Source organism: Cydia fagiglandana, chromosome 6 (assembly GCF_963556715.1).
Source record: "Cydia fagiglandana chromosome 6, ilCydFagi1.1, whole genome shotgun sequence".
Lineage (NCBI taxonomy): Eukaryota > Metazoa > Arthropoda > Insecta > Lepidoptera > Tortricidae > Cydia > Cydia fagiglandana.
Genome location: NC_085937.1, coordinates 10,500,874 through 10,526,751, shown reverse-complemented (window position 1 = coordinate 10,526,751; position 25,878 = coordinate 10,500,874). Strand labels below are relative to the sequence as shown.

The window sequence follows — 25,878 nt, the reverse complement described above, 5'->3', positions numbered from 1 at the left end:
CAACTCCTCAGACCTCCGACATTTTGTAAAAAAAGGGTTTATATAATTTCATTATTTTTATTCTTAATTTTTTGTTATGAGAGACGCAGCATTCTACAAGACTTCGTTCCTGTGACCAAACAGCCATGTCACTAAAAGTTTCGCGCTTCGGGTACGTTTCATGTTCAAGATCTGAATCGGAAGCCACCAAATTTTGAGGAGTTGCCATAATTCCTAATGGAACCTATTATCACAACTGGACCATCACAAAAATGTCCGTTATTAAACATAATACATGCTTATACAGGGCCACTTAAACGTTCCAGGGTTAGCCTAAATACTTAGGTAATACCAGGCGTGTCTCACTCTGCGATTTCGTCGCTTTGCTACAGGTAGCTAAAAGTACATCCGTTCGACCCCAATTTTGGGGTTTGCCAGAAGCCGCGCGTGGCGCTGTCGCCACCTAGCGGCCATATCTGTGCTGATCATAACAGTCGCGTTTTGTTAGAGAGTGACGGCGCGATTCGGGAAATGAATTAGACATTCACTAGATATGAAATAGTAACGATATGTGACGTTCCACGGCAAAAGGTACCTAATGGCCGCAATAATATTGGAGCGGCGTTAATTATTTAGCGTAAGCGCCAACCACCATAGGGTACCTTTTGCCGTGGAACGTCACATATCGTTACTATTTCATATCTAGTGAATGTCTAATTCATTTCCTGAATCGCGCCGTGAGTCTTCTGTAGGTACCTAGTACCATGGTAATACTGACTCGGAGTTAACTGTTTATACAGGGTTAAACTAAACTGTTAACTCCCTCGCCTCTAGGTATTTCTCTTCGAACAGACGTATGAAATAACACCCTTTATGAGCGAATATTGTATAAATCTAGTTATATAAATGTTTAGTGGTGACAAGCATATTAATTTATTTTAAATAATAATCGAACAGGCTAATATGGCTTCTAAATGATCAGTTGATCACATACCGGCAGGCAACCTAAGTAATTAAGTTGATTAAGGTATGATAGGACTAACATAGTTTATTTTGCTCGAGGCAAGACAGACAGCATGAGGATTATATACAAGTGATAGTCTTATCCCACCTTACCTTACATCATGGAGTATGAGTTACCTATACCTTACTTCCTTTACCTTCCATACCTTACATAATTGAAATTTCAGAAGCACCAATGTAGGGAGGGACTTTCATTCCTATTCAAACGGCCATTGTATAAAAATTACAATAGTACCTAAAATTCTATGTCTGACATCATTCTAGATTATTGTGGTTTGCGTTTCGTTACACTTCTTGCCGAAAGTCCATTATCTTGTGTGATGTCAATTTTTGTATCCAACTTTAGACGCCGGTTCGTTGGTCCGTTCCCTACCGTTGCATTATCACTTCGTAGTTTCTCATCATCATTACTTGCTTAATACTGTATTTAATATGATATGCGACATGCGACTCTACACTACACAACTCCGTATCTATATTGTATATGTATGTATTTAAGATCAAACTTTATTTAATGTATACATTTAGAAGATGGAGCTCGTACTAACTGATTATTTTGATAAGTTTATAGGACCATAGATATTATAAAGTAGATACCTATTTATGTAGCTGTAAAATTTGCAGTACTTGCAGTTGCTAAATTATCGTTACTTGTTGACCAACTCCAGCTGAATGTGAATAATAATATACATAGAAAATGTTCGAGCTTGGACGACGAAAGAAAATAATCCTAATTGTTTGGAATGTAGGCACGCTACGTCACCAACACCCAACACCCTTGAGGAATGTCCATGCGTGAGTGTAGGACACAACGTAGTTAAGCTTTCCGGAACCATCCGGTTCGTGGGAGCTTCGGCCAGATCTCAACCGGATTATTTCGCTACGCTCTACGTTATTGTTATCGTTTCATATGACTAAGAAACTTGCTGCGTGCGAGTCACGTGTTGGTTAATTCATTCATCAATAAGGGTATCTTAATTAAAAACTTTGTCGTAATTTTCATTTATCTTATTGTACCTATGTAGGTACCTACTTCACCACTCTATGTACTGTCACGTTTTTTTTTATTCCGCAATAATTGAAAAATAACTTGCGGCGGTGTAAATCGATCCGGCGAAAATTATTTCATTGAACGGCTATATCGCCCACTCGCCGATTACGCAATTACGCTTAACGTTTTACGACGTGATTGATACGAATGAGCTTTAGTTAAAAGATGCCAGGTATGAGGCTAATTTGAAGACGCTCCTAAAATAATTATTTCACAATTATTAATATTTCAAAAAAATGCGCCTTCAACAATTAAGTGTATAGGTATTTCGACACTATAGTTATGTATTTCCTTTTGAGGCGAAATATTTGTTTTCAGATCTCTACATTGCTAATATGCTACGGTACTTTTACGTCAGCGACGCCGAATACAGTCTATGCAAATAGAACAATAAGTGTTCAAAATGAGACTGCTATCAGCCAACTGTTCCATTGGGAGGACTATAGCGTCCTTGCTACCATGCTGATCGTGTCCTGCGCGATTGGCGTCTTTTACGGCTATTTTGGAGAAAAACAGACAACCAGTGACGACTTTTTACTCGGAGGTTCCTCAATGGGCACATTTCCAATGGCCTTAAGTCTTGCTGCAAGGTGAATCAAATTAACGCTTAAGGTGACAGTCCATTTCCAACGACAGCTGCATTACTGTTCATTTTACTATGGAAATTGACAATGATAGCGACGCGTTCAGTACCGGTAGTGCAGACTGCAGCTGCGGTTAGAAATGGAATGTTACCATACCATTAATCTTTATGGTAAAATTTTATGTTTTATCTGCCTTTCAATAATTAACTACTAAAACAACCATTAATTAATTTCAGTTTCATAACAGCTATAGAGTTATTAGGAAACCCAGCAGAGATGTACATCGGAGGTGCTCAATTTTGGATGATTTGCGTTTGCTTCATACTAGTGGCGCCCATCACAAGCCAACTTTACCTGCCGGTGTTCATGAGACTGCGTTTGACTTCTTGTTACGAGTACTTGGTAAATACTTCAATGTTTTTTTAATAGTAGGTACATATTTAAATGTTACAAGCTTGACACAGTTTTTTTTACAAATTTCATACCTTTTAAATAGATAGACCAGTACGTTTACATTACCAATATGCTAAAAAAAAACCGGGCAAGTGCGAGTTGGACTCGCGCACGAAGGGTTCCGTACAATAAATACAAAAAAAAAGCAAAAAAAACGGTCACCCATCCAAGTACTTACTGACCACTCCCGACGTTGCTTGACTTTGGTCAAAAATCACGTTTGTTGTATGGGAGCCCCATTTAAATCTTTATTTTATTCTGTTTTTAGTATTTGTTGTTATAGCGGCAACAGAAATACATCATCTGTGAAAATTTCAACTGTCTAGCTATCACGGTTCGTGAGATACAGCCTGGTGATAGACAGACGGACGGACGGACAGCGAAGTCTTAGTAATAGGGTCCCGTTTTACCCTTTGGGTACGGAACCCTAAAAAAGGACTTAGGTAGGTACCTATATTTACGAGATTAATTGAAGGAGTAGGTATATGTACATACTTCGGTAACCGATCGGGACTGTGATTTTCTTTTTGTCTGTTGAGTGCATTTAAAATCAGAAGAAAAAGTATTATGTCTTTCGATTCCGATCAATCATATAAGTACGTAGTTATTCAGCTCGATTCGGAAAATGAACGATTTCGACAAGTTACTTATGACTTAGATATCCAAGTCACATCTAGTCGATATCTACTGTAGATCTAGTTGATGTCTAAATCGTCTCTAGATCTTGTGATTATCTCGAAATCCGAATAGGCCTGATTCTCTGTTACAGTTCACTTAATTATTTCCAGGAAGTGCGGTTCTGCAAGTCAATCCGCGTGTTCGCGAGCGCCCTGTATATGTTACAGATGATACTCTACACGGCAGTGGCTGTATACGCTCCGGCACTTGCGCTCTCTGATGGTAGGTAACCGTTCTCTTAAAAGACTAATGTAATATAATATAGGTATGTTCTATATGTGATTATTATAAACAGAAAGAAAAATATTGACAAAGTATAAGAACCTATGAGTGAAATAGAATTAGGATAACTTTTCGTCTATCAGTATATCAATACTTGTACCTATAATATGTATACAGGATGTTTTTGTTATGTCTGCCGGGCTAGCACAGGCATGACAGTACCTCGCCCGCGAGATAGACTACCCGTTCCTCTTCAATTAATACAGTTAGAAAAAGGCGGGTACCAATTCTAAGTAGTCTATCTCGCGGGCGAGATACCTATACTGTCGCGCCCCTCCTGTGCTAGGCATACCTACTGCCCATGACCGTACAATGATACCCAAAAAAAATCTGCTGTCTCATACATTAAGGCGGGTCTGTATTGGGTCGCATAATAATTGATTGTCCTAATGTAATGTTACGCATAAAACTCATTTCGCATAATTGTTATTGTGCTGAAACTAATAACATTTCTAAAAAAATATAAAACAAACCTAACCTAACCTACCCTATTCTACACAACTTATGCGTAAGATTACATTAGGACAATCAATTATTTTATTATGCGAAGAGATCGGCACCCTATTTTTAATGGCTGCTATTTAACTGATCACCAGATTTAATAAAATTTAATACCAAAAAAAACTACTTTACCACCCTAAAATAATGAATGATCACCAAAATTATAACACCATTTTAATGTGAAATGATTACCAATTTTAATACATTTTACTATCCTATTAAAGGAAATGACACCAAATTAATCATTATTAACCCAAAAATTGTAGATAATTACCAAATTTCAAACCCCAATTTAATGTCAATTGATAACCAAATTTTTACATCGTGCTATCCTATTAAATAAAATGACACCAAAATAATCATTGTAAACCCAAAAATAGTAAATTATGACCACCAAAATTAGAACTCCATTTTAATGTAAATTATAAGCAAATTTTTAAATCTTGCTATCCTATTAAAGCTAAGCAAAATTTTCTAGTAGCATTTCGTTTGTGTATGGGTTGCAGTTCAAACCTAACCTAACCCACTTTTTAACCGACTTCCAAATCCCAAAGGAGGAGGTTATCAATTCGGTTGTATGTTTTTTTTTATTTTTTTTTTTATTTTTTTTATTTTTTATGTTTGTTACTCCATATCTCCGTCATTACTGGACCGATTTTGAAAATTCTTTTTTTGATTGAATGTATATGCATACAGATTGGTCCCGTTTCTATCAAAACCCAGTTCTGATGATGGGTTCCATGAGAAATCGAGGGAACTCCTCAAATCTTAAAGGCATACATATAGTGATTTTTGGGATTTTATCATCAAATCAAGCATATACATCCAAAAAAGTGACATTTGATGAAGTAGAACTGCTGACGATGATCAGAACGGAACTCCTCAACGACGCATAGTTCACGGTTGGCGATTTGTCCTCTTCGTTATGTTTGTTAAGCAAGTTCAGTTTTTAAGCTACATTTTTGTCAAGCTCAAGTTCTGATGATGGGATCCATGAGGAATCGAGAGAACTCCTCAAATCTTAAAGGCATGCGTATAGAGATTTTTGTAATTACATCAAAAAATCAAGCATTTTCATTAAAAACTGTTGCATTTGATGAAGTGGAACTGCTGATGATGATCAGAACAGAACTCTTCAACGACGCATAGTTCACGTTTCGCGATTTTTCCTCTTCGTTATGTTTGTTAAGCAAGTTAAGTTTTTAATGCACATTTTTGTCAAGCTCGAGTTCTGATGATGGGATCCATAAGGAATCGAGGGAACTCCTCAAATATTAAACGCATACGCATAGATTTTTTTTGTATTTTCATCATAAAATCAAGCATTTACATTAAAAACTGTCACATTTGATGAAATGGAACTGCTGATGATGACCAGAATAGAACTCTTCAACAACGCATAGTACACATTTGGTGATTACGAATTTCGATTTTGACTTGGACTGGGTCCCGGACTCGGACCCAGAACCGGAATACCCGGATCCGGTTCGGACCCGGACCCGGACCTGGACTCGGATCCGGGCTCGGACCCGGACTCGGACCCGGACTCAGACCCGGACTCGGACCCGGACCTTGACCCGGAAAACCACTATGAGACCTTAACTAAATAAACCACTATGATTACCTACCATAAAATGTGTAAGTATGTGTATGATGATGCCAATCTTACTAGCCCCTCCCGCTTAAACCCCCGTACACCGCACCGCATGCGCCGTTAAGTGGGTTAGGTTAGGTTTGAACTGCGATCCTCACAGAACCGAACTGCTATCAGAGAAGTGGGTTAGGTTAGGCTAGAACTACGACCCTTACAGAAGCGAAATGCTAGTAGAAAAGTGGGTGGTTTTACCTCCTTTTCTACATACCATCTACAATAATCTTTCACCGGCCCCCATAGAAGTCGGTTTTTTTTTCTTAAAAATTATCTAGTAACATTTCGTTTCTGTAAGGTTCGCAGTTCAAACCTAACCTAACCCACTTTTTAACCGACTTCCAAATCTCAAAGAAGGAGGTTATCAATTCGGTTGTATGTTTTTTTTTTTATTTTTTTTTTTATTTTTTTTTATGTTTGTTACTCCATAACTCCGTCATTACTGGACCGATTTTGAAAATTCTTTTTCTGATTGAATGTATATGCATACAGATTGGTCCCGTTTTTGTCAAAACCCAGTTCTGATGATGGGATCCATGAGGAATCGAGGGAACTCCTCAAATCTTAAAGGCATACACATAGTGATTTTTGGTTTTTTATCAACGAATCAAGCATATACATCCAAAAAAGTGACATTTGATGAAGTGGAACTGCTGATGATGATCAGAACGGAACTCTTCAACGACGCATAGTTCACGGTTGGCGATTTGTCCTCTTCGTTATGTTTGTTAAGCAAGTTAAGTTTTTAAGCCACATTTTTGTCAAACTCGAGTTCTGATGATGGGATCCATGAGGAATCAAGGGAACTCCTCAAATCTTAAAGGCATGCGTATAGAGATTTTTGTATTTACATCAGAAAATCAAGCATTTTCATTAAAAACTGTCGCATTTGATGAAGTGGAACTGCTGATGATGATCAGAACAGAACTCTTCAACGACGCATAGTTCACGTTTGGCGATTTTTCCTCTTCGTTATGTTCGTTAAGCAAGTTAAGTTTTTAAGCCACACTTTTGTCAAGCTCGAGTTCTGATGATGGGATCCATAAGGAATCGAGGGAACTCCTCAAATCTTTAAAGCATACGTATAGAATTTTCTGTATTTTCATCATAAAATCAAGCATTTACATTAAAAACTGTCGCATTTGATGAAGTGGAACTGCTGATGGTGACCAGAACAGAACTCTTCAACGACGCATGGTACACGTCTGGTGATAACGAATTTCGATTTTGACTTGGACTGGGACCCGGACTCGGACTTATACCCGGACCCGGACCTGGACTCGGATCCAGATTCGGACCCGGACTCGGACCTGGAGTCGGATCCTGACTCGGACCCGGACTCGAACCCGGACTCGGACCCGGACTCGGACCTGGACTCGGACCCGGACTCGGACCCGGACTCGGACTCAGACTCGGACCCGGACTCGGACCCGGACCTTGGCACGGAAAACCACTATGATACCTTAACAAAATAAACCACTATGATTACCTACCATAAACTGTAGGTATAAAGTATGATGATGCCAATCTTACTAACCCCTCCCGCTTAAACCCCCGTACACCGCACCGCATGCGCCATTAAGTGGGTTAGGTTAGGTTTGAACTGCGATCCTCACAGAACCGAACAAGGGTTAGGTTAGGTTGAAACTGCGAGCCTTACAGAAACGGAATGCTACTTGAAAAGTGGGTTTGATTAGGTTCGAACTGCGATCCTCACAGAACCGAACTGCTATCTGAGAAGTGGGTTAGGTTAGGCTAGAACTACGACCCTTATGGCTCCTCTACACGATGGGCCAACGCCGGCCACTCCAAGGGACGCATTTATGCGTTAGAGGGAGCAAGTAATATTGCTATCTCATTCTACCGCAAGGCTGCGTCCCTTAGAGTGGCCGGCGTTAGCCCATCCTGTAGAGGAGCCATTACAGAAGCGAAATGCTAGTAGAAAAGTGGGTGGTTTTACCTCCGTTTCTACATAGTGTACTGTCTACAATAAGCTTTCACCGGCCCCCAAAGAAGTCGGTTTTTTTTTCTTAAAAATTATCTAGTAACATTTCGTTTCTGTAAGGTTCGCAGTTCAAACCTAACCTAACCCACTTTTCTAGTAGCATTTCTTATCTGGAAGGGTCGCAGTTCAAACCTAACCTAACCCACTTTTCTAGTAGAATTTCGTTTCTGTGTGGGTCGGAGTTCAAACCTAACCTAACCCACTTTTCTAGTAGCGTTTCGTTTCTGTAAGGGTCACAGTTCAAACCTAACCTAACCCACTTTTCTAGCAGCATTTCGTTTCTGTAAGGGTCGCAGTTCAAACCTAACCTAACCCATTTTTCTAGTAGCAATTTGTTTCTGTAAGGATCGCAGTGTTAACCTAGCCCACTTAACTGATAGCAGTACAAACCTAACCTAACATACTTTTCTAGTAGCATTTCAGTATGCCTACCTAAGTTATGCGGTGCGGGGTACGGCCCATATAACCATTCCAGTCGCAGAATCATCAAAGTGGTAACTAAATGTCAGATGTGTCGTAACAGAGTCCACACAATGTGTCTAGAATTGTTTCGAAACAAAGTGTCGTCGCCGTGTGTACACTTTTCCGTAACAAGGTGTCGACACATTTGTGTGCACTTTGCGTGCGGTTTGCGACTAAATCTGACAGCAAATTTGTGACAGCAAATGTCAATATAAAATACCTCTTGAAAACCAAGGTTTGTCAAACTACTATTAGTGTCTCGTGTGCTCGTAAGTAATTCTAGTAAGTCATCATGGGCGATGCAAATGATAATAATCGACCAAAACCATATAAACACCCAACACCCGTCAACCTTTTACAGAAAAGTTTTTAAAGAAATGCAATAAGCTACTTAGGTCAGCCAACGAATGCTCAAAAAAGTTGTAGAGGGAAATGCTCGGAACACAATTTTTGACTCTGTAACTTGGTTTGGACAAGTTAGGAGGTGAACATATCAAAAGTCCCCGGCCGTAGCCCTTGAGCGGGGGGAAGAGAGGGGGCTTTGAATGTCCCATTTTCCGGTTTTTCGATTATATCTCGGAAACTATGCATCTTAGCGACATGGCCACACAAAATGAAAGTTAATTTAATTTGTTACAAGTTTATTCAGTCAATTTTTTCGATATGTTGAATAGTTTTTGAGATATCCGCTCTTGAAAGTTTAGTTAGGGCTCTCAATTTTATCTTGATATATCTACATCAGTGAAGGTGCTAGGCCGTGTATGGTATCGTTTTCGTATAAATCTGGGTTGCTGAATCCATTTAACATGGAAACCATTCCACAAAATTAAAAAAATCTTTTTAGGGTTCCGTACCTCAAAAGCATAAAACGGAATCCTTATAGGATCACTCGTGCGTCTGTATGTCTGTCTGTCTGAATACACAAAATAGTTCTTTACCTATAGATGACAGGAAAACCTATTAGAAATGTGCAGTCAAGCGCGAGTCGGACTTAATGTACGGAACCCTTAATACGCGAGTCCGACTCGCACTTGGTCGGTTTTTTTAAACTCCTCTTGACGCTTAACCGCTGAACCGATTTCGTTGAAATTTGGTATAGAAATAGTTTGCGTCCCGGAACAGGACATAGGATAGATCTTATAACCAAAATCATCTTTTGAAGGTGTGAAAAGTGGCGTGGAAATTTGTACGGGAAATCAATAACCGCTGAACCGATTTATATTAAATTTGGGAAGGTCTACATCTTTGATTTAGTTAAAAATGATAAAAAAAAACATGACTTCAAACCTAAACTTAAACAGTATTAACTTCAAGAAGTCAATTCTGAATTCCCCCCTACACCTCATTTCACACCTTTGAACGATGATTTTTGAGATAACTTATTATGTCCTGTCTCGGGACTCAAAATATATGTGTACTAAATTTAAATTAAAACTGTTCAGCAGTTTAAGCGTGAAGAGGAGTTTAAGAGAAAGTAAGTTTATATGTTTTTACTTTGGAATGGTGTCAATGTGATACCATAACTAAATTTGGTACTGCAAATTTATACGAAAACGATACCAAACATGGCCTCGTAGCTTTACTGTTGTAGAAGTCAAAATAAAATTGAGAGCCCTAAATTCTTATTACTTGACCAAACTTGTGTAGAAGGAAAAGGAAAAATAAAAGTCTTCGGTAGGATTATAAGACACAAATATAATTTTTTTTTGCGTTACTATTTCAATTATCAAATATAAACATACCTTGATTATATTATTCTAGTGAGATCCTCACAGATAAACAAAACCATTTACTTAAAAAATTACAAGGTCGAAATGTCACGGAACTTGTGAGAGTAATACGTGAAAACTAAAAACTTTTATGACAAATAAATCTGGACACAATTTAAGAAGCATCCAATTGCGTCGAGGAATCATCTGTATGTTTGCTTGTTTCATTACCTCCTCGCTTCTTTTTTTGTCCTTTGTATTCTGTAGCAATTTGTTAGATCTGAAAATAAAGATAACTTGCGTCGTCACGGATGTCGATTTATAGGTTTTAGGGAGTGCAGAATTCGAAAACGATGATCATTTTATAATCCAAGATGGCCGCTACGTATTTTGTCAGAAAAGTCGTCATGAATATCGTTTTATAGGTTTTAGGAAGTGCCGATTTCGAAAATGATGACCAGTTTGGAATCCAAGATGTGTGCCGTGCACTTTGTCATAAAAGTCGTCATGGATATCGTTTTATAGGTTTTAGGGAGTGCAGAATTCGAAAATGATGACCATTTTGGATTCCAAGATGTCTGCCGTGCACTTTGTCATATAAGCCGTCATAGATGTTGATTTATAGGTGTTAGGAAGAGCAGATTTCGATAATGATGACCATGACCAACAAAACGACATCCATGTCGACTTTTAACATAGTGCATGGCCGCCATCTTCGATTCCCAAATAGTTATTATTTTCGAAATCTGCGCTCCCTAAAACCTATAAAACGACAGCCATGACGACTTTAATGACATACTGCATGGCCGCCATTTTGGATTCCAAAATGGTCATCATTTTCGAAATCAGGGCCCCCTAAAACCTATAAAACGACACCCATGACAACTTTTATGACATAGTGCGTGGCCGCAATTTTGGATTCCAAAATGGCCATCATTTTCGAAATCTGCGTCCCCTAAAACCTACAAAACGACATCCATGACGACTTTTATGACATAGTGCATGGCCGCCATCTTGGAATCCAAAATGGTCATCGTTTTCGAAATCTGCGCCCCCTAATACCTATAAAACGACACCCATGACGACTTTTATGACATAGTGCATGGCCACCATTTTGGAATCCAAAATGGTCATCATTTTCTAAATCTGCGCCCCCCAAAACCTATAAAACGACACCAACGACAAGTTTTGTTGGTCATGGTCATCATTTTCGAAATCTGCTCTTCCTAACACCTATAAATCAACATCTATGACGGCTTATATGACAAAGTGCACGGCAGACATCTTGGAATCCAAAATGGTCATCATTTTCGAATTCTGCACTCCCTAAAACCTATAAAACGACACCCATGACAACTTTTATGACATAGTGCGTGGCCGCCATTTTGGATTCCAAAATGGCCATCATTTTCGAAATCTGCGTCCCCTAAAACCAACAAAACGACATCCATGACGACTTTTATGACATAGTGCATGGCCGCCATCTTGGAATCCAAAATGGTCATCGTTTTCGAAATCTGCGCCCCCTAATACCTATAAAACGACACCCATGATGACTTTTATGACATAGTGCATGGCCACCATTTTGGAATCCAAAATGGTCATCATTTTCTAAATCTGCGCCCCCCAAAACCTATAAAACGACACCCATAACAACTTTTATGACATAGTGAGTGGCCGCCATTTTGGATTCCAAAATGGCCATCATTTTCGAAATCTGCGTCCCCTAAAACCTACAAAACGACATCCATGACGACTTTTATGACATAGTGCATGGCCGCCATCTTGGAATCCAAAATGGTCTTCGTTTTCGAAATCTGCGCCCCCTAATACCTATAAAACGACACCCATGACGACTTTTATGACATAGTGCCTGGCCACCATTTTGGAATCCAAAATGGTCATCATTTTCTAAATCTGCGCCCCCCAAAACCTATAAAACGACACCCATGACAACTTTTATGACAGTGCATGGCTGCCATTTTGGATTTCAAAATGGTCATCATTTTCTAAATCGGGGCCCCCTAAAACCTATAAAACGACTTTTATGACATAGTGCATGGCCGCCATTTTGGAATCGAAAATGGTTATCGTTTTCGAAATCTGCGCCCCCCAAAACCTATAAAACGACACTCATGTTAACTTTCATGACATAGTGCATGGCCGCCATTCTGGATTCCAAAATGGTCATCATTTTCGAAAGCGGGGCCCCCTAAAACCTATAAAACGACATCCATGACGACTTTTATAACATAGTGCATGGCCGCCATTTTGGAATCCAAAATGGTCATCGTTTTCGTAATCTGCGCCCCCTAAAACCTATAAAACGACACCCATGACGACTTTTATGACATAGTGCATGGCCACCATTTTGGAATCGAAAATGGTCATCATTTTTTAAATCTGCGCCCCCCAAAATCTATAAAACGACATCCATGACGACTTTTATGACATAGTGCATGGCCGCCATTTTGGATTTCAAAATGGTCATCATTTTCTAAATCGGGGCCCCCTAAAACCCATAAAACGACATCCATGACGACTTTTATGACATAGTGCATGGCCGCCATTTTGGAATCGAAAATGGTTATCGTTTTCGAAATCTGCGCCCCCCAAAACCTATAAAACGACACCCATGACGACTTTTATGACATAGTGCATGGCCGCCATTCTGGATTCCAAAATGGTCATCATTTTCGAAAGCGGGGCCCCCTAAAACCAATAAAACGACATCCATGACGACTTTTATGACATAGTGCATGGCCGCCATCTTGGAATCCAAATTGGTCATCGTTTTCGAAATCTGCGCCCCTTAAAACCTATAAAACGACACCCATGACGACTTTTATGACATAGTGCATGGCCGCCATTTTGGATTTCAAAATGGTCATCATTTTCTAAATCGGGGCCCCGTAAAACCTATAAAACGACATCCATGACGACTTTTATGACATAGTGCATGGCCGCCATCTTGGAATCCAAAATGGTCATCATTTTTGAAATCTGCGCCTCCTAAAACCTATAAAACGACACCCCTGACGACTTTTATGGCATAGTGCATGGCCGCCATTTTGGATTCCAAAATGGTCATCATTTTCAAAATTGGGGCCCCCTAAAACGTATAAAACGACATCCATGACGACTTTTATGACACAGTGCATGGCCGCCATTTTGGATTCCAAAATGGTCATCATTTTCGAAATCGGCACTCCCTAAAACCTATAAATAGACACCCATCTCGACTTTTATGACAAAGTGTTTGGCTACCATCTGCATGCAAGACATTTCTATTATTTTTACGTACAAAAATGGCCCCCTGTCAACTTCCAACCGAGATTTAATCGATAATTTATTCGATTAATGTTCAGATTAATTCAATTTCAATCTATGTTAGGTCGACTAAACTAATCGTGATTAAAATTTGAGGATTAACTTTTTTTATTCCATTAATTAGTCGAATAAACAGTTAATCTATTAAGTCCCATCTCTGACCACGTCATTTTTACACTTTGAGAATATCTGAAAACAAATGAACACAAGGAGCCATTTTGCAAATCCAGTAACTTTGTTATTACTTTTGACAGCGCGTGTCATGTGTCTACACAGAGTCGACACAAAGTCGAAACATTTGCGACTACTTTGTGACTGCAATATTTCTCAGCCTTAAACCATATTTATACATCATAATTAACAAGTTTCGTAATATGTAAAGCGTTATTTCTGTTATTTAAGTATAGTATACGCATCGAAGTACTAAAAATGCATCAAATAATATATTTATGAACACAAGCACTGAGAAGTAAACAATTTCCTTTCCGGCTAAACTAAAACAATGTGGTGGCGCGTTGATTATATTACACTTAGTTTATCAAATCACTCGAGCAGTTTAATTCCCCATAATAATTTAAGTCCTATTGTAATATAAATGCAAACAATATATAATTACGTCTTGTAATCCGTTTTAGAGATGGCGTATTAATGTCACTTATTTTTATTTAACTATTTTTCCATCTGACAGTTTCCATTTGACAGGAACAAAATGAACGAATGAACGAATGATTTTGGCATAAAGTAGTCGCAAACCCGAAACAATGTGTGCACACGGCGACCACACTTTATGTCACTTTGTGTCATGTGTCGACCCTTCCCCATTTCTGGTAACTGTGTCGACACGGCGACGACTCTGCGACTGGAATTGTGACCGAAACAGACGGTGTCGACACAAGATGTGTCTACACCGTGTCGTAACGGCGACTGGAAATGGTTGTATGGGGGGGGTTGAGCGGGAGGGGCTAGTAATTTTGGCATCATTTTACTTTATTTGGTAATATGTATAAATTTTTTGGTATCGTAGTGGTTTATTTAGGTGAAAATATCGCATTTATTTGGTCTTCAAGATTTGGTGATCATTAATGATTTTTGGTAATCATTCAATATATTTGGTATTCGAATACAATTTGAAGTGCAGTCGTAATTAAAATGGTGGTACATTTGTAATTTTAGGCCTTATTTTTTTGGTGTTCAGTAATTTTTTTTGGGTAGCATGATTTTTTTATTTAGGGTACCAAAGTATTTTTTGGTGGTCATTATATTTGTAGCCATTTTTAATGTTGTCTAAGTAATCAAAATAATGGTTGCAAGCAGTATTATCTACTACTTACGTACTAGTATTACAAAATAGTATTACGATTACGAGAAATATAGGTGAAGACGCTTTTGCTCAGCCATAGAGGCAAGTATTATTATGCATTAACTCATCAGATAATTTTTACGATAATGATGGTAGTAGGTACTACCTTGCTGAATAAGGTCTACTAAATATTTAACATTCTTACATAATTTAAGTATGATATGAAATAACCATGTAACAACTTAGAACAACCGTGCAATCATTACTGCAATAGCATAGGTAATAAAAATATTTTGAGTAATTCAAACAGAAACAAACAAGAGAAACTCACTCCATACATTCGATAGGAATTTTGCAACAGAAGCGTTGGCCAAACAAGGGATCAATTTTGGTATGCCATACATATTCAATGGCGTAGGATAGTGACAGTAATAGTTAGTTACGTAATACCCCATGCCGAAACATTTACGTGACATGATTTTAGGGTGTTAGTGTACGTACGTATTCAAATGTGTTAAACTTGAAATAAATGACAGTTTACATGCGCCACATACAAGTTAGGTATATAGCTATCGCAATTTAAGTTTAAGCAACGAATTAAAGTCTTTACTAGGTAAGGTTTACTCGGGTAATTCCGTATGTCGAAAACTGTCGGATAATTCCGAAAAGAGACTTTTATTATGATGGAATTAAGGGTGATTTTCATCTGAATTTCGGAATTATCCGACATTCGGTATTACCCGAATACACCTTACCTCAATCAATAATATACTTATAAAATAATTTGGCCAAGTCCGAGATAGCTCGAGGCATTTAGTGTTCCGTACGGCTACCATCAGTTTGGCATTGACATAAACGATATCGTGAACGTAATTTACTTCCTATAGGTATATCTCTTTCGCACTAATATGTCAGTACGAGCGAGATGCATAGAAAGTAAATTACGTTCACGCCCACGGTAGCGTTTATGTCAATGCCAAACTGATGGTAGCCGTACCGCTCGCATCGTTACATTTTACAGAGGTTGTTTGCCTGTTTTTAGGATACCGTATTCAACTACACACACAGAACAATAGTACAAAGTGTCTAAGTGCGAAGGCCGAAGGCCGAGCTTTAGCAAAATGTCATCGCTTTAGCACAGAGCAATAGTACAAGTGTCTAAATGTGAAGGCCAAAGGCCGACCTCCGCGTAGCCCGAAGGCCCGAAGCGTCCAGGATGTCAGTGCTTTAACACAGATCAATAGTACAAGTGTCTAAATGCGAAAGCCGAAGGCCGAGCTCCGCGTGGGGCCGAAGGCCCGAAGCGTCCAGGCTGTCAGTTCTGTGTTTAACCACTGACATCTTGCAGGCGTCGGGCCTTCGGCCCTACGCGGAGCTCGGCCTCCGGCCTTCGCATTTAGACACTTGTATTAATTACCTGTGTTTAGAACTGACCTCCTGGATGCTTCGGGCTTTCGGCCCAATGCGACTTCAGCCTTTGGATCTTGCGACTTAGACACTTGTACTTAAAAATACTTGGAAAAGTTACGGGAGGCGCGCGTCTGTCGGACGCTTCGGATCTTCGAATCGCTCCTTCGGCCTTTGCATTTAGTTAGATTCTTGTACTATTGCTTTGTGTTTGAATACCGAAGTCGAGCATCTCGCGAATGCTTGATGTATTATAATAATTTAGAGTAAGGCCAAGCGCGCACCACGATTTTTTGTCCTGCGATAATTTTGTCGCAGAAATGCAACGTATGTGTTTATATGTTAGTGCGCGCATATGCGACAAAAAAATCGCAGCGATTTTTAAATTGTGATTTGTCACATTTTTCCGCGATTGTCGCAAAGTGAATTGCAGCATGCGGAGTTGTATGGCCCCGCGCGCACTATAATAATAAAATCGCACCCCGGCCGGACCTCAGTCGGCATTTCGCTCTCCAAACCCCAACATCTCGGCACCTGCATCTCCAATGGAGTCTCAAAATGAGACGCTAGATGTTGACCATTTAATTATGGAAATAGACGGGGATCACCTTTGTGTTATAAATGCTCAAAGTCATACAGCAATCGCATATTAAAGACACGTTTCATGACGAGCGACTGGTCGACTTTTTCATTTTCATCGCAGTGCGCGCAGTGAATTTTCTGCGATATATTACAGCGCGATTCTAAAATCGTGTCGCAAAAATTAATATCGTGGTGCGCGCTTGGCCTATAATACCTTAAAATGTATACTCCTTCAATTTGAATTTAGAACTCATTATTATTTTTTATTTGATTTTGTTTCTAGTTCTATGCCATATATATGTATAGACTTTAATATTATTTAGAACTGCTAAAAAACAAGATCGGCTTACTTTAAATATTTCGTCAATTTTACCTTTGTTTCTAAAAACTGTGATATTTAACTGTCATATACTATTAATGTCTTCCAAAATAATTTTCTCGCAACAGGACTGAGGGGCTACCGCGTAAACCGAAATTCGCAATTTGCGGGGATCTTTCTCTTTTACTCCAATGAAGGCGTAATTAGAGTGACAGAGAAAAATGCTCGCAATTTGCGAACTTCTATTTTCGCGGTTATAGCCCTGAATCTTGTTGCTCACCGATCCGTTCAAAAATATACATAAGTACTGAATATAATTAATAGATATTATAATTATACAATTAATACAGAAATGTAATGGTACTTAATGAAAAGGAATATTGTGTATATTGTTTCGACGAATCAGATACTCTCAATAAAATCTATACATGAGGCCAAAGCTGTTCATAAATATTAAATGACTTTATTATCTCTATACGCCTTACTAACTCTATGTGTCCTATTGTGGAAAAAAAAAAACACAACGACAGTCAAGAACGGAATTCTTAATTTGAATTTTTCAGATTTTTGAGATGCCTAATAGTCCATTGCTTGGAAAGCCCGTTCGAAATTGAAACTTATTTGCAATATAATAAGGCCGTATTTTGTAGATCTCTCTCATACTTATAGTAGGCTATTGAGATAAAATTAAATATCCCACAAAAATAAGCAAGCAGAATTAAACTTTGTGTCAAAGTCATAAGTCATAAATTTCAATGCCAAAGTTTTAACTAAGGATGTTTCTCGCCTACTATGAATTGACCAGTGTAAGCATCAGTTAGCTAGCCCTAAGCAACCAAAGGTCAAGCTGCAGTTGAAAAACTAATAAAGATAAAGTTAAGCTGATAATTTTCCCGCCGTCTCCATGCTTCTTTAAGTTGGGTATTGACTGGTCAGCTGCCTGTTAGCTATAGTTTTCGCGAAAATCGCCAGGACAGAGGTGAAAATTTTTGTATGAAAACTTGCAACTTTAAATGCATTTTTTGACGAAACTATTGCAGTCTAAAATGAAGTCAAAATCAGTCCATCGACTCAATTTTTTGCAAGCTTTCTAATGGTACCCCACACGATTCTTACAAATGAAAAAAGTTTCAGCCTACCCCTCTCAACCCCCTAAATTTCCCCCTTTAATAAGAAACAAGCAGTTTTGACTTATTCACAATATGAGTAGTGGTAATTGCTATAACTGTTCCAAATTTTAGGTATCTATGTCAAACGGTCTCTGAGAAAAACTTATTTAACTGATTTGCAAGACCGAAGTGATCCCATAAGTGTTCCGTAAACAAAGTTTTGTACGGAACACTAAAAATATTGTTTATTTCCTATCACAGAACCAAAAGAATTTTAGAAATATGTTGAGGTAGACGAAACTAACTAAGTCAGCCATTCTCAAGGTCTGCTTCGCGGACCCCTAGGCCAAAGCCTCCGTTGGGGCGAGAATATTTGTTATAATAACTAAATAAGAAAAATACAGTTCTTTTATAGGTGTATTATCCGGTCCATAGTGATGAACGAAAATTTATAATTTGAGGCTCCCTCAAAAATAACGCTTTCCAAAAGGGTTCCGTCACCAAAAAAAGTTTGAGAACCGCTGAACTAGGTGGTACATACAATACCATGATATTTAACACAAGATACCTACCTGTATAAAATAAGTAAGTTTGTGTCCATCAAGCAAGTCGGTCATGGACAACTTACATATATTTCAATGGGTTCACGAATGCACAGCCGACATAAAGAACCGAGAGCAGAAGATACCTACGAACCTAATAATTATTACAAATCAATCAGCCAAAAAGCATTCGCTAACGTATGGGTCAGACGGATTAATAGATGTTACTCAATAGGTATAAAGTAAAGTAGGATAGACGTATTCGTTCAAATGATGGCACTGCGGCAGTAAAACCGTCTAAAGAAATGGTCCATAATTGTACGACGCTATTACGAAATCAGTCTGATTTCTAACTATAATAGAATATGCCGTTAGTGCCTTGTAGGGACGTAAGAATAGAATTTCCCACCGCGTGTACAGGCAAGTGTCGCAACAAGCGTTTCCAGCCCCTCGCAGGCCGTGGACGGTTCTGCGGTTTTACAGTAGCAAAAGCTGACAATGTACCTATTCACTTTTACCAAGTCCGTAATGTCACGTACACACAAAGTTTTAATTACTAGAACTTGTTATGTTGCCTATTCAGTAATATTGTCACTGAGTTAGTAATTATTAGTAACTACGTACTTTAAAGCAACGAAACTCTACCTACAACAATAGGTAAGTACATTATTTTAACACAGCAGCAAGAAAGTAGGTAAATTAAACATTTCTTTTTTTATTTCAACTAGGTTAATAGGACTTACATATTGCTAAGTATAATTTATGCAGGGATTGCAGGGAGAGTGAAAGCACGTAACATAGATATAGGAGCTATCATAAAACGAGCATGCATTATGTAGGTATAGACGTCGGGCATATATGGACGCACGCATGCCCATCTTACGCAATGGGATGACAAAAGTGCAATAAAATTAATTCAAAGTTGCACGTAATTCAGCAGGTGTAGCCATCATGGATAGCTAAATGACGGTATTAAGAAGTATAAGAAAATTGCTTTACTCGAAAAAAGGTATAGACATTGCGTAAGGTAAAAGAGTAAAACGACAGCACTGCTGTTTGAAATATATTTTACAATTTAGGCATTTTAGGTTGTGCCTATAGTATTTTATACATGTACCTACCTAATCATGATATAATAGAGCTTTTCAATCGAGTACCGCGCTTAGGCCACGGAGCTTGCTGAGTAGCCTAAGTGAGGTACGAGAGTACGTAGATTACTCATAGATTGTATAGTTTTTCAACGAGTCAACTAAGATAATACTTTTTCTACTATAAAATCTTAATAATTAAACAAAATTACATAACTATGGCAATAGATAAAAAGATAGTACAAAAGACATTTTTTATTCTTTTACGCACTTTTTATTCTTTAAATAGATGCGCGTTGATGTCGTGTCTTTTATATGAATTTTGATTTATTCCTCTTGACCGCGGCGTCTCGTGATTGGTCGAATTCATAACAGTTGATTGAAACGTTTCGTAAGAAGTCATTATACTTAGTTGAGTCGGGAGCCCATGGTGAAAAGTATGCGGTTTCGTGCAGTTTGGTACATATACGAAGTCATAATATATATTAGAACATTTATAACCATTAAATTCAACGAGTAGAAAAAATATTTATAACAATGAAAATAAAAGTAACTCAAAAAGTAATAATTAGATTTATTATGCAACGCGGCAATTAATCTTATAAGATATATTTCGACCAATAAGGAGGTTCTCGGGGCCGAAAACTCGATCTAGCTAGGTCTTATCTCTGGGAAAACGCGCATTTTGGAGTTTTTATACATTTTATATGTTTTCCGAGCAAAGCTCGGTCTTTCAAATACTTATTCTCAATTACACAACACGAGTACTACATCACGTTACTCTTTCTGATTCAGAATATGCGTGTAGAAATCCGCACAGATTATTGCTCTATGTTCTTACATACCGACATTAACTACTAACTACAGTTAATTACTCTTTGATGTGTTTGTTCGCATAGGTAAGGTAAAAGTACGCTTCACCGAATGCTTAAGACCTAGACTTACGTTTCTTTTTTTAATTAGTTCTGGTATTTGCATACGAATATGTTCAATACTAAAATTGAAATTTAGATAAATTTGTCCTCATTTAAACATAACTATAAATTACTGAAATGATTGGACGTATATTAAAAATATTTTTAAAATAATTTCTTCCAGTTTGCTTGATTGTACCATTTACCGAACTAAGAAACGTGATTTGCACATTATACCGAATAGGGAGGCCGCATTACCGAACTAGGAAATAATTGTATGAAAATATGGCGTTGAGTGGTGCCCAAACTTTAGTAGTTCAGTATTAAATCCCTACTATACTTTGTTTTTTAGCATTAGAAAGGTGGTAAGCGATCTTGACGTGTCTTTTTTATTGAAAAATACTTTTGAAAAATAAGTCATCCCAAATAGGTAGGTATGCAACAATTATCAAACATGTACGTATATGTATAAGAAAATTTAGCTGTTTTATGCATTTTGTCTCGTCCATTTTCTAGGGAAGGTCAAATAACAAAAGTTTGAAGTTTAAAAAGTCAAGTTTAAATCGCCCCACGACGACGAGATGACGACGACGACGAGACGAATCTAAAAAAAATGTTGGACGTCTAGGTTTGGACCATTCTGTATAAAATATTATTGCTTTATTATTTTTATTATCAGATTGAGTTTTTTGTCCTCATTCCGAGACTATTAAAAGGCGTCCAATAAGTATGTCTAAAGTTTGAGAAGGGCTGGCATTGAAATAATGGTCACAAAAAATAAACATATAAATATAGACCTAGTCGTTATAATAATAAGGATGATATTCTAATGAACGTCGAATAGAAACATGGTCAACGCAAACGTGAGTTCGGTAGCAGAGACTATGGGTACCATTCACCGAACGGCCGTTCGGTGAACGAAACATGGAAAATATGTGGAACCTATTTCGCGAACAGATTTTGAAAATAGTATTTAACTCGTAATCAATATGATATAACTACAAATCTATCAATTAATTTAATACTTGAATCCATTACTAAACCGTACATGTATAAAGTTCTCGCTAATACTGGCGTAAAATATCTAAAATTATTGTTTGATAATAGTCTTGCCAAAAACCTTATTTTGATGCCAAAAAGTCAGTTTTATAATAATCTATATAGGTTATTGTTGTTCGGCAATTGCTCATAAAATTACAAATACATTAATTTATTTGTGAAATTAGGTAGTTAATCTAAATAGTTCGTAATCAACCACTAGAAAAATAATTTCAAAAACATACGCTTTTCCTGATTCCGGACGCTGTTCGATAATACCTTCCAATCAAATTGTCGGTGTACTCATCACCGAACTCACATTAAGCTTAATTTCTGATAATATGACTGCACTAAATTAATTAAATTTACTAAAATACACAAACTAATTAGGTAATCACACTGTAAAACCATACTTTGAAACACAGAAATAAATTTAAAAGGTTTTATGGCCTTAAGAAATATACGCAACTTCTTAACGATTTCTTTAAGGTTGCCCATATAAAGTGGCAATCGGCAGCGACGACCTGTTTCGACCAATTGCCACGTCCCAACTGCGGCACAAATTGGCCGACTCTGAGGCCTAATGGAAGGGACAGGTATTTAACTCGTGAAAAAAAAATACGCAAGTAAATATCAGCTGTAAGTAATCGACTTATAGCCTAAAATAGAAGATTTTCGGTGATACGGACGGATTCAGAGCGTTCGGTGAAGCGTACTTTTACCTTACTCGTTCAAAAAACAGACCAGGTGCGAGTCGGATACGCCCACCGAGGGTTCCGTAGAAAATTTACTAATTTTTGAAGTGAAAACTTCTTTAGCGGCGCTAGGCACTTTCTGAGGTGGGGAAAAAATTATAAACTCGAGACAGCGATTACGTGACCGTTGGCATTTAAATCAATAAAAATAAACTCAATGACATTACATGAAAAAGGTTCTAATCTTGTACGGGTTGAAATACGAGGATCTGAATAAACTCAATGACATTACATGAAAAAGGTTCTAATCTTGTACGGGTTGAAATACGAGGATCTGACAGTTAAATTCTAACTTTATATTACTCAAATATAATTCAATAAAGCTACATCTTGATGAAATCTCTAATAAAAGTGAACTCTAGTACTGGTGAATAAAACTCAAAATATCATGACCAAATATATTTAGATGCGAGGTAACTTTAAAATTTCTATTCGAATTTTAAACAATTAATGCTACAAATTTGAATTTCGAATTTTAAACAAGCTCACTGGCCAGCAATTTCGGAACTAAAGTTTTTCAATAGAAAGGAGGATGGGTCAATTATACGTAGTGCTGCAGATTTTGGACTAGTCATTGAGTTTTCACTTCTGTCGGCACTCCCGGAGTGCAACCCGTTGTTTTATTATTATATTTTCATTCTTTTTACAAATTTACAGTTTTCAGATTTTTCCATGTATTTGTGGTGTAAGGCGATATACATATATATATTACTTGCCAAACTTTTACAGTTCTAGATCAACGGGAAGTAGGCTATCAATTTTGATTCCCTTGAGAGTGTGAAAATAAACTGTGTTTTCGTTACGTAACTTAGAAGTTTGATTTTTTCACTGCTTCAAGGGACCGTAGACCTAGCTGATTACCTACCTATATGGTTTACATTTCAACTCGATACATCCACACGTTCCCGAGATTAAAGGGTCTTGACAGGCAGACGAACGGACGGACGGACAGACGGACAGACAACAAAGTCATCCAAGGGTTCCGTATTTTCCTTATGAGCTACGGAACCCTAAAAACGTTGATGAATATTTCAAACATCCAAATATGGCGTCATCCATAGACTAAACGATTAAGAGACCTATAATTAATGTTACAAACACTCATATCTTTTTCTGCACTAAATAGTTAGTGTGAGGGCTCATCAATTCAGCAAAACTAAATTATTAGGAGGCATTCACTAGCCAATACTAATGGTATTGGTCAGTAGCGAGTAAAGTGCGTAGTGTGGTGTGTGGCCACACGGAGCCCACGCAGAGCTGTTATAGCCATGAAATAAGCGCTGCGCCGGCGCGAGCTGTTGCCTCAAGTCATTCAAGTTATGTTAGCCCAATGCACAAACCGGTAGTAGCCCGGAAGCGACACTGTGCAAAGGTGATAAAACTGGTAGACAAACGTTCTCGACCGAACGATAGCGAAGCGGCTCCATTTCAGCTTGGTCATATCATGTCCGGCTGTTCTCCTCTACATTCTCGTTCTAGATTCTCGTGCAACTTTATGAGCCGGAGCGATATTGATATGGATTTTAGAGACAAAATTATTAGCGTTTGTCCATATGAGGTCGCGTAGAATAGCCGACAGAATTACTTTAAGAGGTGTTTGCTTTTTGTCCTTGATAGAGATCAAAAGTATTTTTTTAATACAGTTGCTCAAAAAGTGCTACTTTACGTAGCTGTTTAGCGTGCGGAAAGTTGGTTATCTCGAACTAGTGCTTTTTACTTTTCCAATTTTTTTAAATTTATACTTGTTCCAATTCACGACTACTTATTGATGAGTGTTAATATTAGTTTCCTTTAAACGTCGTAATCAGCATAAAAACCTACCGTTAATGTAAGAATACGAAAAATATTACATTTTCATATTTAATTACTTACCTCTTCATCATTATAACACGTTTATTTTTTAATATTCAATATTGAAAATTCCGTTCTTAATAAGTTGACTGAATGGAACGGAATAGCTGCCAAACGCCCATAGATATAATATACTTAAAGACGACTTCTAACCGAGCTGTCACTGTTACCACTTTTGTTTAGTGTACGATTAACAATGTTTTTCTTATTTTTTCGCAACTGTATTAAAAAACGTCGTTCGATACACGTGCGGAAATGTCATTCTTCACTCGTCCCGAGTCTTGCCACTCGCCTGCGGCTCGTGGCAAGATATCTCGGTACTCGAGAAGTAATGACATACCTTCCGCACTAGCATCGAAATGTACTATTATGTGCTTGTACATGATAAATGATAAAAGTAGACTATTCGAAAATGGGTATTTAGGTTCACGTCTCTCCCGTAAATATAGATATAGTGAAAAATAGTGAAATTTAAGGGTTAAAACCTAATTTTCTTACACACAAACTCTGTAGGTATAAGATTGTCCACAGGAGTGACCACTTTTGTTGGTGTTATTTCTTATGCGGACGAGATCCGCGAATACTGGCTTGCTTGTCGATATCTCGCCTTCGCTCGATAATCTCGTTATACAAAACGGCCAACACTTGAGGCATATCCATACATTTCCAGGGACGTGCCTGGACGCATAAAGCGCATTTGAAGATGGTGAAGCGTTGCAGTCACTATGACTGCACTCTCCATTTACAGCTGACATAATGCTACTTGTCATGATTTATGCTCGCACGTTCTCTTAATGGGCGGCTATATGCAGTTAGCTCTTTTGGCGTCAAAACTATTGCAAAACCGTTTCAAAGACTAATAATTAAAGAATATTGATGGTTTATTTTCTTTCTACAACGATATTTAGGTTTAGTTGATATTACCTATTTCTTTTATGGGATACGTATCTTAACCGCGACAACACACTTGCCATTTCGTACATTTGCCCGAATACGGAATACCTTATTACAGCCCAGAATCATCTGTCATCGTGTGGTCATCGTACCTAGAACCAATACCTAACTAATCAAGACTACTGATTACCTACTACATATATTGACGTTAAGTGTAGGTATGAAGCCTGTTTTCTATATTTGAGTAAATATGCAAAATTTGTTCACAGTGACTGGATTGAACACCTACCTTGCAGTTACGATAGTGTACGTCGTGTGCATATTTTATGCCTCACAAGTAAGACATTATTTAGCATCCGAATATCATTACCATA

General features: G+C 37.9%; 2 protein-coding genes across 2 annotated transcripts in view; both read left to right on the top strand.

Annotated features, from left to right (window-relative positions):
• Positions 1–25,878, top strand: part of LOC134665182 (hyccin) — a 103,315-nt gene that overhangs the window by 47,427 nt on the left and 30,010 nt on the right. The gene's annotated exons all lie outside the window — the stretch shown is intronic.
• Positions 1–25,878, top strand: part of LOC134665172 (sodium-coupled monocarboxylate transporter 1-like) — a 38,817-nt gene that overhangs the window by 920 nt on the left and 12,019 nt on the right. The window contains exons 2-5 of the mRNA XM_063522029.1: positions 2,372–2,643; positions 2,874–3,039; positions 3,879–3,990; positions 25,774–25,841. Coding sequence (XP_063378099.1) covers positions 2,372–2,643; positions 2,874–3,039; positions 3,879–3,990; positions 25,774–25,841 — 618 coding nt within the window. The remainder of the gene's footprint in view (positions 1–2,371; positions 2,644–2,873; positions 3,040–3,878; positions 3,991–25,773; positions 25,842–25,878) is intronic.